This window comes from Branchiostoma belcheri, unplaced genomic scaffold (assembly GCF_001625305.1).
Source record: "Branchiostoma belcheri isolate BF01 breed outbred unplaced genomic scaffold, Haploidv18h27 scaffold3, whole genome shotgun sequence".
Lineage (NCBI taxonomy): Eukaryota > Metazoa > Chordata > Leptocardii > Amphioxiformes > Branchiostomatidae > Branchiostoma > Branchiostoma belcheri.
This window is the reverse complement of record NW_017803909.1, coordinates 725,719-743,657: the sequence shown is the minus strand read 5'-3', so window position 1 is coordinate 743,657 and position 17,939 is coordinate 725,719. Positions and strand designations below refer to the sequence as shown.

Below are 17,939 nucleotides of genomic sequence, written 5' to 3'. Positions count from 1 at the left end.
CAAAACAGTTACGAAACCCCTCACATTATCTACATGGCGATAGCCCGCATGTCAAACCGGTGGTCAGGGATTTGCGGTTCGCCCGTAAGTAGGTCATAGGTGCAAGCAGCAGCAGCTAGCTGTGATTGGCTAATGTTTGCGCCCAGTTAGCGATGATGCAAGAAATAGAAGCCTTGTATAGGACAGACCAAGATGGATCGTAAAGGAGGGGGTATATGAAAAGTTGCAACGTTGCGACTCGCGCGGGCAAAGAGAAAATTAGGTTTTGAGGGGGAAAGCAATTGTACCAAAGGTAACACGGTTTATTTCAACCTATTGCTTAAAGTTATGACAAATACAACGCTGTTGTAGTGATCACCAAGCACCATAACGTTGGCCCCTATGTCCCTTTCTCCCTATATTTTATATAAGATTAGCGTCATCACCAAACCCACTCGTGATTTTTAACCACAATCCACACATGGTGGCAGAGATGTGCCAGTTGTCCGTGAACTAGAGATGAACCCAGAGAATGTGACATTGGGCAAAACCAGCAACAGGTGGCAGCGATCCCAGGGACCCCCGGTGTGCAAAGGCCAAGGCTCATTTTCTTTCCAAGCATTAGATGTGTTGCTGCTGGCAATTTTTTTTTCAATTTAGTGATTTGATATAGGCAATGGCAGTCATAATGTGTTAAATGAGTGGAATTGTTATGGTAACCTCCTTCCGATTTAGTTCAGTGCCCAGAAGTGGTCTTTTAGTCTTGCATTGAGCAAGGACTGGACATTACACAATGTCATTGCATTGAGGAAATTCATCACAAATGTATTCTTGCAAGATTTTTTTTGTATGTCAACTCTTATATTGGTCAATTTTGGGTATAAGCAATAATGGTGAACTGATCTATTTTTGTAAACATCATGAATATCATAATATTTATCGATATAAAAATGCATTAGACAGCCACCCCTATGTTGATACTGGTTTGTCCCTACCAAACCCGGAAGTATCACCCGGAAGTGATCGTCCATTGGCAGTATACATTGCGCGGGATTTCCCCTGTACAAAGGTCTACGCATATACATCAGAAAAATCCCAGAGCTTTTCAATACCTGTTCACTTTTACAAGACGACAGTACCGCGTTGAAGATTTAACAACACGAAAGACAGTCCTAGACGACATTCCCTTCGGATAATCTTGTTAAGAGAGAGGCAACGACAGAAAAGTTGCAGGCCTGACGGTATGAAATTTTGTACAGATACCAGTGCTTGTACATGTAGTTTGATATCCACAATTTACAGTGATACCTTGTTTGTGTACTTTCGTTTTTGTATAATACATACATGTATGCCTTTTGGCACGATCCAAGAAGTAAGGCATGAAATTATGACGCAGTGATATTTATTGGAAGGAATAACGTTATAATTTATGTTATACATAATATAATATAATGTTAGAATTCCAGGTCATGCTATTTTCGCCATCCGTGACACCCTTTAATCAAAACAAACCAGTAAAATGCGGTATGGGAATGTACATTATGGCAGAGTGAATATCAAAACCCTAAGAGACGTCATTGCTATTATATGATGGTGAATCAGCTGGTACCATGCCAATGGTGTCGACTGACATGACGTGTTACTACTGTGGCAAATGTAGGTCAGCTCCACTGCACATTTGGCATACCCAGAAGTATTTGGTAGTACATGTATTCAAAAGTAAAACTGTTTTAGCCATAACAGCCCAAACCTTGATGTTTGTGTTAGCTAGACTACATTTTACAACTGTTTTAGCCATAACAGCCCAAATCGATGGATGTACCACAATGTTCCTAGAAATGGATTTAGCAACTTACCCCCCTTTTTTATTTCCCAAGGTTGTGAAAGTCAGCCATTTCAACTGGACATCTCCAGGTTTTACCAGTAGTTGAGCTACTCATACTTTTATAACACAGAGAAGACTGCCAATCAACCACCAGGTGTGCATATCTTGGGTAGAGAAGGATGCCCATCAGACTTGATCATGTGATGCACCTGCTTAGCTCTCTGGCTCAGGAGGAGAATCTCCGAGTTGCAGTGAAAGAGTCGATGAAGGGAGGACTTCTCACGGGGTTAGTAGCAGCTGCAGGAGGTCTGCTGGGAGGACCACCTGGTCTGGCTGTTGGTGAGTATAGAGATTCCTCAGTCTTCTGAGAAGATAACAAATACTGTAAATCATTCTATTTTCACAGTAGCAAAAGTTTGCGGTCTGAGAAAAATGAACATATTCATGGAACTAACGTTATGTACTAGTACGTTTGCGGTGGTTGCAGGTGCAACAAAAAGAAAGTCAGCAACTTATTTGTTCATGGTAATGATAAGTTTGAAACACAGATGTGACTGCAAAAACAGCGAATATAAAAGTACTGCCAAAAATAATGACTTACAGTAGTAAACATTATAATTTATCGTCAAAGATTTGTCCAGACAGAGTCACATTTATTGTAGACAGAGAAGACAGTGTTCTGGGTTGGCAACCGAATGCTGAACAGCACAGATGCAACAGAGACAAGTAAAGTAGCTTTACGTCTTCCCTAACATATTAAAGGTTACAGAAGTGATTTGCTGCTTTTAGCTATAATGGATCCTTGTACTGTTACTGTACAGGTGGAGCAGTGGGAGGAGCCTTGGCTGCCTGGTCGTCAGCCGGCAGGTTCAAGTCTGTGGCCACCATCATCCTGGAGATGGACCAGGACCAGCAGCTGCGGCTGTACAACGCAGTCTGGTCCATTCTGGAGGGAATCACTGCAGATGACTTGGTAACCCTGCAGGCCTTGGTGAGAGGAGATGCCATGATGAGGAAAATGCTGCTGGATGCTCTAGTCGGATATGTACAACAAGACATGGGCATGACTATATTGGACTGACATCACATTACACTAACATAAGATTTAGTGGGGTTATTTTTAGAATCCAGTTTGGAATCCAGACCAAATGTCCATTGTGGCTCAGATAATAATTCATGCTCAGGAAAAGTTTTGTGACAACATCTACACAAATTGTAGGACTGTGGACCAAGATTCAAAAGTTCTGTGAAACCAAGGAGGTTACATTTTACATGTGTAAGGTATATAACCTCCTTGGTGAAATCAAATCTGTTGATCAAGCAGGGCTTGCCCTAGCCATCCCACTTGTAATCATTTAACCTGAGTGAACTAGTAAATAATGGAGAGGCACTAGTATTTCTTTGTTGAGGCTGTAAGCTGATATAGGATGTCAGTATGTGATCTTCATCTCAAGGAGGAAGTTACATGCTGCTGGAAAACTGCATGTAGTGATTCATAAGTGTTTTAGCCATGTCCTTACGATACAAATATTGCTATCCAGATTATTTCTTAGGCCTATCTTACGTAGATATTATTGAAGGTGACAGTCAGAAAATAGACTGACAGTCAGAAAATAGACTGACACTGACACCACTTAACTAGGGGTTAACTGTTCAAAACAGTGTTTAATTTTATTTTTAGTCTTTATGTCTTGTGACTATATACCAGATATCAGTGTGTTATTTTGAAATGATGAAATGTAAGGCCAGTATCTAGTCTAGCCAACACAAACTTCAACCATAAAAGTCCTGATGGGGCCACCTCAGTCACAATCTGTTGCTATGATGAAGAACAAACTACACACATGCTTACTCTGATCAGAAAGCTTACAGATGTAGTGCCATAGATATTCCTTAGCGTGCAAATTTTGACTTCTCATGATGCTGTCTGTCAGAGATGACTGCCCTCATGAATGCTGTGACCATATCAAGCACCAATAGTGGCTGTAGGTTCACAAACATACATTACTTTAATAATGAAGTGAAAACTACAAATCATAGAAAAGGTGTTTGGAAAGTGTAGAATATAGCAGTGCCTTCAATGTCGTTCAATGTCATGTCTGATTCTGTAAAACTATAGAACAATAAATATCATTTGTCTCACTTTGTTGATGCATGTTTCATAAAAAATAAACTGTTGATGATGTACTGTTGGAAAACAACTGTATGTTCCACTGGACAAATACGACCACTGGAAGTTAAAGCTACCATTGGAGCCACAATTAGCCAAATACACATCTCAATTATCCACTATACAGTCTATTGCTTTTATAACCGTGCCGTTTGCTTGTTCTCTGTGTGTTAAGAAAGCTGCAAACACAAAAACATGAGACTGAAGTCCGTATAAATTTAATACATCTTTGGAATGACCTTGACATTCACAACAGCATCACATACATAATGAAAACCATGCAGTTCAGCTGACCAGTATTTGTAATAAAGGCACCACAGACAATGAAATATTTACATCCCTATCTTACCAATACTGATAGTAGTTTCGAATATCATGAAAATTGCAGTTGTACATGAATCGTTAAAGCACATGCCATAATATTTGATACAATATTTTGCACATCCCCTTGAATTACTATTTGTACAAATAACAGCAGCTCAATTTGAAACTGCCTTATGCTTGGCTGGGGCAAGGATCATTGCACATTGCCTAAACACATCTGATTCCAATAGATATATACATATGTAGAGAGAGGATATGTTCCTATAATGCATGTCATTCTCTTTTGAAGAGTTGACAAGATAAAATTGGTGGGCACAATGTTAGCACCAAACGGACCTGTACTGTTTTTTTATTAGAAACAATATGGCATACATAACATTTTTCTAGTAATGGCACATATCAAGAAATAATGCCAAGGTAGACAAGAAAGCCATTGTCTAAATCAAAACTAAAATACTTTTCAGAAGAGAAACCTAGTAGTACATAACATGCAACATTGCTTCATTATCAAAAATTAGAGAATGGAAATCTCTCCATAAATGTTCTAAAATTGCACTTAATCCCTAATTGCAGCCCTATATGCATCACCACACACCATAACATGTCATAGAAAAAAAAAAGATATGATTAATACGACCCTGTCACTTTATCAAAGTCACAGGTTTCTCTGTGTTACATTACATTGATAGGCACATCCCACTTCTTTTTCTTTGGCTTCCCACTTCTATTCTCCACTTCTATAGAAAATGATGTTTAAATTGGGGAACAACAGTTTGAGTATATGTACAAAGATTATATCTTGGTCCAGACATATTGAGAGATTACACATACAATGTACATTGTGCATACTGTAGAGTTTGAGGTTCATGTTTTCTTTTCAGGACTATGTTTATATCTTGTTCTCTTGGATAAAAGATATCTAGTATCTAACACACTACTGTAGTAGTATCTAGTATCTACAGATAGAGTGAGCAGTGAATAAGTCAGCACCAACTCAAGACAAAAAGCTGCAAAATACAAGATTCATATTAATTCTGATTGCACTTGTATGTATTAAATAGAGTAAAATAATGTTGATTCCCAACACCATTTGGTCTCTATACATCACACACAAAGTGTGCGCTGTCTTCCCTTACTTAAGTTAGTATAATGTTACATTCATATTCAAATTGCATAAAATGTAAAATGCCTATATTTTGACACTTGGTTGTTGGCATATACATTGTATTGTTTCTTCCTGATCACGGTTTGTATACTTAGTATATTGTACAACACATGTACTCTTTTTGACATTTGGCTGTGGTTACTACTGGCACATGCAGGATTTTTTTTCAGCATACTGTACAAGTATATCATAATTTTGTAGACTGGTTGTGGCTTTGCGACTTATTATCCACTTCCAATTCGTCTTGGAACCTGTCGAATGGGAGGTCGTGCATGGGGAGGTGGGAGTACTTGATTGGACGAGAGGTGCAGCTACAGGAGCAGTGATAACACAGGAGGATGACGTTCCCCACCAGGCTGATGAACAGGAGACTGGCACAGCTCACACACGCTATGAACCAGGGGTTTCTGTCAGGGGATGGTCAGATTTTATGGTGGTTAGAGGACCAACCAGAGAAGGAAGTGGTAGCCTGGTATCCAAACCTAGTCTATTACCACAAATACTAACTGCCATGCAAAGATATGGCTGATTAGCTACACCAGATGCTGCACACGGCCACAACACCAGACTTAGAGTGATACCATCATCTCTTGAGAATGGAAGGATGCCTAGTTTGCCTACTAGTGCTTCTATTTCATCCATTTGTGGAGAGGACGAAAGCTAACAGATTTGGATATCAGGCTAGGATTGTGATAATAAGGGTACTAGTGTATCATATCATTATAAATATAATATCACAGAGAGTCAACAAATAAGTTGGAAAACAGCTTAGTGTGATAACATAACATAAAGCATTAACATGACTGTCTTGGCAAAGGTAGTCATAGCAAACTGACCTTAGAAGATCCTCCATCTCCTGCCGTATCTTTGATACTTCTTCCTTTATGACCCCAGTTGCGATGCAGTGACTCGCTGTCCAAATGTAGACAACACAACAGTCATCAATATAGTGACATATGAGTACTAGTATTCAATGTAGATAACTGGTGCTCCCAAACAAGACAAGAATAAAATATACTGTAAAATGACTTATGTTGAGGGATTGTTCAAAAGTAATTCTAGTTATATAATATTACATTAAGGAACAATAATCTAATTTATGTGGTTATTTGATTTGTTTCTTTCTCTCACCTGAGTACAAGTCTGTAGGCAGAGTCTGGTTGAGAGTGACGTTACAGTCTCCTGTCACCCTGTCACAGCTACAGGAGTCGGCACACTCACACCTGTGGCTGCACTCCGTTCCAAATGTCCCATAGGGGCAGACTGGAGACAAAAACAACAGTCACGGATCAAGGAAAACATGCCAGTGGTGACAGGTTTCCTAACACTCTGCCACCAGAGGTTAAATACGGTCAAGGTTGTGAGTGGGGTGGACATGTCCTTGACCTTGATCCAACCATGTGTTGTGGACTGAATTAGTTATAAAGCAGAATTGGAATTAGCCCTGACTTTGAGAGGATTGATCTAGTAATGTAGCTGTTGGAACAGGAAACACAATGATGTCCCTTATCCTTGTGAAGATTAATGTTCATTCCCAGGTCAATGTCAAAGTAACATTGTCAGATGGAAAGTACCATTGATAAAGAAACCTGGAGATGGTATCCGAATGATGATAATTAGTTCATAAATAATTGCAAAACGTTGCATCAAGTAACATCGTGACATTTGAATTATTAAACTTGTTAAAGTTCTGCTATGAAGAGTATCTGTAACAAGCAAATGAACTGATCAGTTGATACACAACAGTACTAGATGTATCTACATGTACGGTCTGTTGATACTAAATGGATCAAATCATGAGCTGTGATCTCACCATGGTCACATGCCACCCCAGTCCACCCTGGCTGACATGTGCAGGCTCCAGTCTGTGGGTCACAGGTTGCCCCATGTTCACATGTGCAGGCTACAGCACAGCTGGGACCAAATACACCTGGGGGACAGGCTGGGGGAGGGCACGGGAAGGGCAAACTTCATTTTCTTGCAGGAAGGAAAACACTTTGAAACAAATTTTGGACATGTTTTGTATTTTATTTTTCTGGGCAACTATAGCTACTATGCAGGTGTCATTATTATGATAGTGTCAAGAAAACATTTAACAAAAGGATAGTTTAAAATAACTATTTCTTCTTAGATACTAAAAAAATGATACATTCAACTTACTCAGTTCACACTCCACGCCCACCCAACCAGGGTCACAGACACATCCATCCACCATGCAGCTCCCGTGGGAACTGCAGTTGTTTGGGCCACACTGAAGAACATCACAGGTGGGTCCACTCCATGAGCTGTTAGAACTAGAAATGAAGAAATCAACAAACACTGTTCAGTATAGCTTAACTATTTAAGAATGAAGAATACGTCTGAATATCACTAATCAAACTAATAAATACAAAATAACAAGTGAGCCTACCTGTTTTTTAGACAGGTTACATCATAAACTTTTCTTCTTAAAACTAAAAGTCAACTTGCCAGACCAGTTTACATTTTATAAGATCACATGACCTTTTTAAAACTTTTAAAACCTTTTTCTGCCTACGTAAGACTGAAACATACAGTTATGAGGATTTGCAATATAGAGTTGAGTTCTGTGTTGGCATACTTTTCCTGACATTGACACTGTCCCATGACACAGATGCCATGTCCAGAACAGTTGGATGGATGACAGTCTGGCTCATCACAGGCGGCACCCAACCAGCCTTCCTCACACACACAGCCACCCTCCGTACAGGTACCATGGACACCACAATCACCACAGTCCAGCTCCTCACAGCCTGCACCAGACCATCTGTCAACAAGTAGAGGAAAAGGTTTTATCCACGATTAAAAACAAACAAACAAACAACAACAAAGAAGAGTAGATCTATAGTTGTAGAGTTTAAACTTTGTTCCAACACGAGAAAGGAACTTAGCATGATAATTTTTCGGTCAATCTCCTGATGTCATCACACTTCCACCTTCCGGTGGAGAGTCAGCTAGTGGATCATACATCTGACGAAGGTTGATGAGACTGACTGAAAACTTTATGGTGCGTTCCTTTCTTGTGTTGGGACAAAGTTTAAACTCTACAACTATGGATTCTACCAACACAAATGAGCTTGCATTCGAAGAACAGACATACATAATGTATCCTACCTGCCCTGACATTGACATTCCCCATTCACACACTCCCCATGTCCACTGCAGTTTGCTGGCTCACAGTCCAGACTGTGCACACACAGAGCTGTGGAGACTGCACGGGCACAGCGCCAGGCTGGGTTGTCAGCACTGAAATACAATCAAGCATAATAGTGATTATATAATTAACTCATATTAGTTAGTAGTTATCTCTGGGATTACAGTTAAACAGTCGTCATTTAGCGCTTGGATACCTCTTGTAAGCTGCCAAAATGTAATACAGTGACTATTTTTTTTACGTAGTTATGCAAACATACGGAGGTGATGTACATCATCACCGACAGATGCCGGGCACACCCGTCTTGTATCAGCCAATGAAAGGGTACGTCACCTCGTAAGGGGTGGTACCCTGACCAATACAGTCAATATGAAGATAAAATATATCATACAAAATGTACACAAATTGTAGACTATAATTTTTCTAAAGTGTAACTATAGCCAGCCCATGCCACAGTCGTGAGTTATGTTTTGTAAGTTGTGTAATTACCAGTGGTCAGAAGGGTAGTTAGCAACAGTTCCATCCATCACCACTGTGGCAGACCCTCCTCCATCCAGGTTAATGGCATTAACCAGCCCCAGTCTCTGCAGGTAATCTGAAAACTCCCATAGACTTACTCTGTAAATGGACAAAAAAAGATGCTTAGAATGTGCATCATCTACTTAATGGCAAATATTTCTATGACTACAAAGGCTATGGCAGAAAGACAATATGAATTATAAAGATAGATGATGGGTATGTGAAACTAAATTTTACATATCTAGCAACAAGTTAAAATATTACAGCTAAAAGTTCTCCTTTTCAATTTCTGGATGGTTTTGCTGAAAACAAGACTGAACTATAATCTGTTGATGAACATCAGCTGCTTCTCCCACTCACCCTCTGTCTCCTGTCTGTCCTTCTATGTGCACCAGGACCACCCTTCCCTCCTCATCATGTCCTACTGCAGACCGAGCTGACACAACATTCACAAACCTATCCAGGCTACCTGTAGGAAAGAATTTAAATCACATCAAACACAAAATAAGTCAAAACAAATATAAGCCGCTTACTTGGATTATAAAATTCCCTACTTGTGATTTTTAACTCACTGGTGCAGGTAACATTGAAAACTTCCTGCACCAGACAAATTACACCTGCACTACTCAGAATCTAGGAGGTATCTACACAGCTCCAATTTTACCTGCACTAACCTGCATATGCATCCAGTATTTTGAGCCCTGTTACAAGACTAACTCACCAGTCTCCTGCATGTCTGCACATTCTGTGGTTTGACTCTCGTTCACGTAGACAGTCCCATTCCTGACCAACCAGATAACTCCAGTCACTAGTTGCACAAATGGGTTGTCTTCCTGTAAAACATCCAGCTCAGACAGGTACCTGAGTAAGATGTCAAATAGATGTGAGAGAAGTGAAAAAAATAACTATATCAATGCCATGGCCAGGGAGTTATTTCTACATAAACTTGATCTGCATCATAATGCTAATATAAGAAGTAGCAATACAGAACCATATTACAATCTAAAATTTACTCACCCAACTACAATTGTTCCATCCTTTCTGATCCCAAAGTTGGCATTTTGTATCCCCCCTGAGTCTTGTATACGTTTGCCATCTGTCACCACGTTCCCCAGGCAGGCTCCCGTGTGAGTGTTGAAGAAACCTGCATTAACAGCTACATGGCAGGTACGGGCCTGAGACGTGTTCAAAACCGTCCTTCTTCTCTCCTCAATACAGCCATTGGACCCACCTGGCTCCACGACTGAAAAAGTTCTCAGTGGATTGTTGATCACTGTATAATGTCCGTAACCATTCTTAACATTCCCAAGAGAGTCCACCACTTTGGTTACAAAGTATCTGGTGGTAGATGGGACAGTTATATTGGAGTTTCTGTGCGCAGAGAATGTTTCGTGGGTGGCGTTACCAAATATATCAGGCTGACAGTCTCTGACATGGCGGTGGGAGTGCCTCGGCCACTCCTCAAATGATGGAAAGGGTAGCAGCATGTCATCGTTTAATGATCTGTAAGTAAGAAAATTACATCATATCAGAGATGTCAGTAAAATATACAGCTTCATCTATACGTGTGAGCTGAAGAGAAAATGTTAATTGTTGACAGTAACAGATAAATTTGGCCCTCTTGTTTTGATGGTTGTTTGTTTTGAGTAAAAGATTGAACTACAATTGTATATTAAGTAACCGTTACTGAACTTGGAAAAGATTACACAATAAATACCAAAATCAAATTAAGATATCATAAAGATTTAACTTAAAGCTACAGTAGAAGGATGTGGTGTTTTTCGAAAGACCAAACACTTAATGTTGTGTCAACATACTAACAATGCAATATTGTCAATTAGGTAATTGTCAACACGAATGTCCGGTTAGACTCTCACATATCCGTTGCATAATAATGTTAGCTGCAACGCCCCCTCCCAAAATACCATATGTTTTCTAAAACAGCCAAGCAGATCGACACCAATCAAGAAAAGCAAGTCATGTCACGATCACTTGACGATTAGATGTTGCTTTACTTACGGTCCTGATGAGATATATGCTCGTACGGAAGACAAAACAATACAAATGTTGACGAAGACACTTCTCATGCTCGTGACCGCCGCCATCTTTCCTGCCGATGTGACCTTCGACCTTCAATATTAACTTGTGCTAACTAGACGGAAAGAATCTTGTCTAGTGGATTTAACTAATGTGTCTTGGGTAACGAGACATAAAGTCCCGACTTGTATAAATGTACAGAACCTTAGCACTGAAAATGTGCTAGAAAAGCGCACATTTTGGTGAACAGGCACCTAGTTAACGAAGGTCGGAGGTCAGAATAAAATGGCGGCACAGATGAAGTTATTTCGGTCCGGTCGGCAGCTACCCGTGATTTTGACCGCACAGAAGCTGTTACCCTGCGCTAGCTGCAGTCAGAGAAGTGCTTCGACCACTAGACAATCACACGGACAGTACTGCATGGATTTGGTCAGGTAAAACCATCATTTTATGGACTATTTTGATAGATTTTCGATGACCTCACTAGTTACAAACTTCTGCGGCGAGTATCATAAAGGGGGCGTGGCATATTAAAAACACTTAAACAGTTACATGTATCTCGTTATACATTAGATGAACTATAGATATGAGGGATCCATCTCATGTGTAGAAATATTTTGACATGCCAGGATACTTACCTGAGTTATACTTGTGTCATATTATATAGATCAGGTTTAGGTCTCCATATAGATCTAACCTTCTTTCTATGACAATAACATTTGCTAATGTTTCTTCTCCTGCAGAAAGCATGACTATGAGAACTACCTCTGCGTGCTGCTTCTCCCCAGCGCTGCCCACCAGGCTGCATTTGCAGTTAGAGCCTTCAATGTGGAACTGGCTTTGGTAAAAAAATGACTATATCAAAACTATAGATAACATTCAATATTTAATATCCCTTATAATTCTATCTGGCTGGAGTTTAGAAGAATGCTTGTGTATTTTTCGAGTATTTTTTTTAGTATCTTAGACTGTATATCTGTTGCAGTACAAGGAAAATACTTTTAAATATAACATTTAATTGAATTAAGAACCTCTGAGATATCCTCAGACTCAGAGGTACATCATTGACAATATATTAGAAACATGTAAGGTACCTGTTTATAATATTGTCAGGTAGACACTGGTTAAAATGGCAGCTGAGCATGGTCATTTGTGTGTTTTCTTGTGGTCTAATTTGTTTCCTTCGTAACAGGTCAGAGACTCAGTGACAGACAAGAACATAGGGAAGATGAGGATGCAGTTCTGGAAGGATGCACTAGCTGACATTTATCAGGTACCTGCCTCATTTTGAAAACCCTTCTGCTCCTAACAATGGGAATCCTTTCATGGGATCAAAATAGTAGATGTGTACTATATGTATATGACAATAACACAGGAATCTTTTGAAATTTAAGAGTTTTATGGTTCAGCACGTGGCTCAATCCCACTTTTACACACCATGTTAGGTTTAGGAATGATTTGTTGCTGTTGTGATTTTCTTTCTATATCCATTCAATGAAATACACAATTATATTTGATTACAGTGAAAGTCAAGAAACATCTATGAACTTTGTAGAATGTTGAATTTTTTATTATTTAAACTTGCAGGAAAGACCTCCACAGCAGCCAGTTGCCCAAGAACTAGCCAAGGTAGGTCTTTATGAGTGGTTTTTCCATCACTGCCTTTTTATCAATTAATGTCAGTGTCCTGCCTTACAAAATGAACCTAAAACTCACTTTGAATTCTTCTTTTAATTCTCAAGTTAAAATGATATCTGTTGTTCCTCAGCCATTTATTAATCCCTTTGTATTTTTCGCTCCAGGCAGTTGACAGCTGTGGGCTTACTAAAAGGTGGTTCAGCAGGATTTTGGATAACAGGGTCAGTATTTAAGAAAGGGTTGTTCCATTTCAAAGGGCCAGGGGGCAGTTGTTACAGCGACAACTCAAGTTATATCAAGGGAAAATGATGATCCTGAATTATATATTAGTGTATTTCTTATATATCCAGTTACAGTATCAACTAATTCAGGTACATGTACATGTACAACTAAGTGTAACAAAATACAAAGATATTCTCTTCAATCTCCCCTTGATTTCAGTATGTTTTTATGACATTTTTTCATCATGTTGGTCAATGTACTTCATGTACTTCCTTCACAGATAGAAAACCTGGATGATCAACCACACAGAAACCTCTCAGCACTGGAGGACTACTCAGAGCAAACTGTGTCCTCTGTGTTGTACCTCACTTTAGAAATTCTAGGTAAACCTAGTTTTGCTTACTTCCTTATTCTAGAAGAAGAGGCTAGGGGCTGCTTGTATGGTTGCATACTAGTAGGGTGCAACAACATGCCATTGTGTATAAAAGGGGTTAAATGCAACCAAGACTTACAGAGAAAAATATAGTTATATGAAACTTTTCATGTCATGACCATTTATATATAAATGTATATACATGTATGGCATTTTCAAAAATTTCAGTGTTCAGTTTCTGCACTTAGATGTACTTTTCCTACAATGGTCTTCAACAGGTATCAAAGATGTACATGCAGACCATGCCGCTAGTCATATTGGTAAAGCCATTGGCACCTGTACAGCATTGAGAGCTGCACCCTACCTGGCCAATAGGAGAAGAGTCTTTCTACCAATGGATGTTATGATACAGGTTAGTCACACTTCTAAACATCCCTGTCTTATAGTCAATATAACATAAATACAAATTAATAGCTTCGTTCAGATTATTTGCAAATTTGTAGTTTGAACAGAAATTCTGTTGACAGAATATGAGTTTACGTTAGTGTTTCATATTTCCTACAGTGTGGAGTTTCCCAAGAGGACATAGTGAGGGGAGACAGGACCAGAAAGTCAAGGATGTGATGTATGAGATTGCCAGTCTCTCTCACTCACACCTGGAGAAAGTAAGGNATAACATTTGCTAATGTTTCTTCTCTTGCAGAAAGCATGACTATGAGAACTACCTCTGCGTGCTGCTTCTCCCCAGCGCTGCCCACCAGGCTGCATTTGCAGTTAGAGCCTTCAATGTGGAACTGGCATTGGTAAAAAAATGACTATATCAAAACTATAGATAACATTCAATATTTAAAATCCCTTATAAATCTGCCTGATTTGTCCTTCTGCGAAAAGCCTTGCAGAAGCTAATTAACACATGTGAGGCCTTTGGAGTCGAGAATGATGTTATTTTTTGTAATAAGAAAACCAACTGCATGTATTTCCCATGCCCACGATTACTCCTATGTAGCGAACCTCCCTCTGTTACACTGTATGGCACCTCTCTGGATTACGTTCCTTCTGTTACATACTTAGGCGTACAGATAACCTACAACTTGTCCGATGATACATCCATCCGTAATGCAACAAGACAACTCTACACCAAAGCTAACTCTTTATGCCGTAGATTCAGTAACTGTGCAACAGAGGTTAAACGCATACTTTTTATGTCCCACTGTTCGTCCATTTATTGTTCGCAGCTGTGGATCAGGCACAGTGTTGGTGTGCTTCAGCGTTTTAAGACTGCATACCACGACGCTCTTAAAATGCTGATGAACCAGCCTAGGTGGTGTAGTAACAGTCAGTTATGTACACACTTACGTATCAATACCTTTGACGCCAGGTGGCGCAAACTCTGCTATTCATTTGTCAAGCGCCTTCTCACATCGAGAAATAGTATTGTATGTGCGCTTTGTCATTCGGAAGTGTTTACCCGGAGCCTCTTCTGGTCGCACTTTTTAAACAACTGTATGTGATTTGTGTATTTGTACTTGTTGTTGTATTGTCCCTGTTTTTATATGGGCCTCTGGCCTGAGGCAAAGAATAAATAAAATAAATAAAAATAAAATCTATCTGGCTGGAGTTTAGAAAAATGCTTGTGTATTTTCCGAGTATTTTTTTAATATTTTAGACTGTATATCTGTTGTAGTACAAGGAAAATACTTATAAAATATAACATTTAATTGAATTAAGCCTCTGAGACATCATCAATTCCTCAGAGGTACATCATTGACAGTATTAGAAACATGTAAGGTACATGTTTACGATATTGTCAGGTAGACACTGGTTAAAATGGCAGTTGAGCATGGTCATTTGTGTGTTTTCTTTTTCTTTGTGGTCTAATTTGTTTCCTTCGTAACAGGTCAGAGACTCAGTGACAGACAAGAACATAGGGAAGATGAGGATGCAGTTCTGGAAGGATACACTAGCTGACATTTATCAGGTACCTGCCTCATTTTGAAAACCCTTCTTCACCTAACAATGGGAATCCTTTCATGGAATCAAAAATAGTAGATGTATAATATAAGACAATAACTCTAGCATCTTTTGATGTTTAAGAGTTATATGGTTCAGCATGTGGCTAAATTCAACTTTGACAGACTGAAAGCATGATTTAGGTTTAGGAAATGATTTGTTGCTGTTGTGATTTTCTATATCCATTCAATGGAATGCACAATTATATTTGATTACAGTGGAAGTCAAGGATTCAGAAACATCTATGAGCTCCTTTGTAGGATGTTGAATTTTTTTATCATTTGAACCTGCAGGAAAGACCTCCACAGCAGCCAGTTGCCCAAGAACTAGCCAAGGTAGGTACGTCTTTATGAGTGGATTTTCCATCACTGCCTTTTTATGTCAGTATCCTGCCTTACAAAATGAAGCTAAAACTCACTTTGAATTCTTCTTTTAATTCTCAAGTTAAAATGATGTCTGTTGTTCCTCAGCCATTTATTAATTCCTTTGTATTTTTTGCTCCAGGCAGTTGACAGCTGTGGGCTTACTAAAAGGTGGTTCAGCAGGATTTTGGATAACAGGGTCAGTATTTAAGAAAGGGTTGTTCCATTTCAAAAGGCCAGGGGGCAGTTGTTACAGCGACAGCTCAGGTTATATTAAGGGAACATGATGATCCTGAATTATTTATTAGTGTATTTCTTATATATCCAGTTACAGTATCAACTAATTCAGGTACATGTACATGTATACAACTAAGTGTGACAAAATACAGAGATATTCTCTTCAATCTCCCCTTGATTTCAGTATGTTTTTATGACATTTTTTCATCATGTTGGTCAATGTACTACATGTACTTCCTTCACAGATAGAAAACCTGGATGATCAACCACACAGAAACCTCACAGCACTGGAGGACTACTCAGAGCAAACTGTGTCCTCTGTGTTGTACCTCACCTTAGAAATTCTAGGTAAACCTATATAGTTTTGCTTACTTCCTTATGCTAGAAGAAGAGGTAATAGGGGCTGCTTGTATGGTTGCATAGGGTGCAACAACATGTCATTGTGGGTAAAAGGGAAAAAAACACAACCAAGATCTACAGTGAAAAAAATATTAACTAGTAATATAAAAATTTTATATTAAATTGCTAGACATGATAAACATTAAGAAGTCTTAAGTAAGCAGAATATCAATTATGTTATGATATTCAATCTTAAGACATCATTTTTGTCACGTCATAACCATTTGGTGTACATATGTATATACATGTTTTGCATTTTCAGTGTTCAGTTTCTGCACTTTTATGTATTTTTCTTACAATGGTCTTCAACAGGTATCAAAGATGTACATGCAGACCATGCCGCTAGTCATATTGGTAAAGCCATTGGCATCTGTACAGCATTGAGAGCTGCACCCTACCTAGCCAATAGGAGGAGAGTCTTTCTACCAATGGATGTTATGATACAGGTTGGTCACACTTTTAAACATCCCTGTCTTATAGTCAATATAACATAAATACAAATTAATAGCTTCGTTCAGATTATTTGCAAATTTGTAGTTTGAACAGAAATTCTGTTGACAGAATATGAGTTTACGTTAGTGTTTCATATTTCCTACAGTGTGGAGTTTCCCAAGAGGACATAGTGAGGGGGAGACAGGACCAGAAAGTCAAGGATGTGATGTATGAGATTGCCAGTCTCTCTCACTCACACCTAGAGAAAGTAAGGCACTCTTGTATGTAGTATTATATCCAATTTGTTTTACATAAACAACAGCACTGTTCTGATAAATTAATTTTACATTAAGGCAAAAAGAAAGTTGTGTCATCAGAGGCCTTCCTGAGCACTTCTGATTTCAGGCTTTATGTTTCTATCTTTTTCAGGCGAGGTCGTTGAAGAAAGATGTCCCCAAAAAATCCATGTCAGCCTTCCTTCCAGCAGTAAGTTCAATATACTGGTGTTTCAAGATGTGTTGTGAAATTGTACAAGTGCTTCGAAGCTAAACTATACTTTAATTGGTAAGCTATAGCATTAGGCATATATCATTATATAATTATTTGTCTTGGAATGTATTTTCACATGCTAAATTATTTATATCTGTTAATAAGAAAACTAGTAGTTTTGCAAACTAATTCTGAGGTAGTCTACACTTTGACTAACAGTGGTCATTCTTGTCATTGCAGCTTTCTTGTGACTTCTACTTGAAGAGGATACAAAAAGTAGACTTCAACATCTTTGATTCATCATTACAGCAAAGAGATACCCTACTACCTTTTCATCTACTGCTGCAAAAACTGAAAAGGACGTTCTGATTTTTGAAATGTTAAAATCTAAGAAGCTAACAGTAACAGCAGACACAGGAATTTGAACTTACAGATCTGCACATCTTACTGACTTTATATAAAACTTTATTGTCTACCAATACGCAAGAATATAGGATTGAAACATTGTCAAATGATTCTGAAAAATCCAATTAACTTTGTGGCTCTTCCTGTAGCTGGTGAATTATTCCATCCAGCCTGATTCCAT

General features: G+C 38.8%; 3 protein-coding genes and 1 pseudogene across 3 annotated transcripts; 3 read left to right on the top strand and 1 right to left on the bottom strand.

Annotated features, from left to right (window-relative positions):
* Positions 1–705: 705 nt before the first annotated feature.
* Positions 706–4,081, top strand: LOC109473547 (protein C19orf12 homolog). Its single transcript, XM_019773436.1, has 3 exons — positions 706–1,220; positions 1,857–2,143; positions 2,626–4,081. Exons 2-3 carry the CDS (start codon positions 1,984–1,986, stop codon positions 2,883–2,885), a joined length of 420 nt encoding a protein of 139 aa, XP_019628995.1. The 5' UTR covers positions 706–1,220; positions 1,857–1,983; the 3' UTR covers positions 2,886–4,081.
* Positions 4,082–5,529: 1,448 nt separating this feature from the next.
* Positions 5,530–11,299, bottom strand: LOC109473510 (N-acetylglucosamine-1-phosphodiester alpha-N-acetylglucosaminidase-like). Its single transcript, XM_019773386.1, has 12 exons — positions 11,174–11,299; positions 10,172–10,657; positions 9,876–10,015; positions 9,515–9,623; positions 9,125–9,253; positions 8,596–8,727; positions 8,063–8,248; positions 7,624–7,757; positions 7,277–7,405; positions 6,595–6,726; positions 6,300–6,375; positions 5,530–5,870 (listed from the first exon to the last, which is right to left on the bottom strand). Exons 1-12 carry the CDS (start codon positions 11,257–11,259, stop codon positions 5,651–5,653), a joined length of 1,959 nt encoding a protein of 652 aa, XP_019628945.1. The 5' UTR covers positions 11,260–11,299; the 3' UTR covers positions 5,530–5,650.
* Positions 11,300–11,370: 71 nt separating this feature from the next.
* On the top strand, positions 11,371–14,110 carry LOC109473313 (annotated as a pseudogene).
* Positions 14,111–14,128: 18 nt separating this feature from the next.
* Positions 14,129–17,752, top strand: LOC109473312 (NADH dehydrogenase (ubiquinone) complex I, assembly factor 6-like; the record flags this gene model as incomplete). Its single annotated transcript, XM_019773184.1, has 9 exons — positions 14,129–14,227; positions 15,322–15,402; positions 15,728–15,769; positions 15,939–15,995; positions 16,279–16,381; positions 16,745–16,878; positions 17,031–17,132; positions 17,294–17,350; positions 17,594–17,752. Coding segments are annotated over 9 exons (804 nt in total), but the record flags the coding sequence as incomplete, so codon positions are not given.
* Between the last annotated feature and the right edge of the window lie 187 nt (positions 17,753–17,939).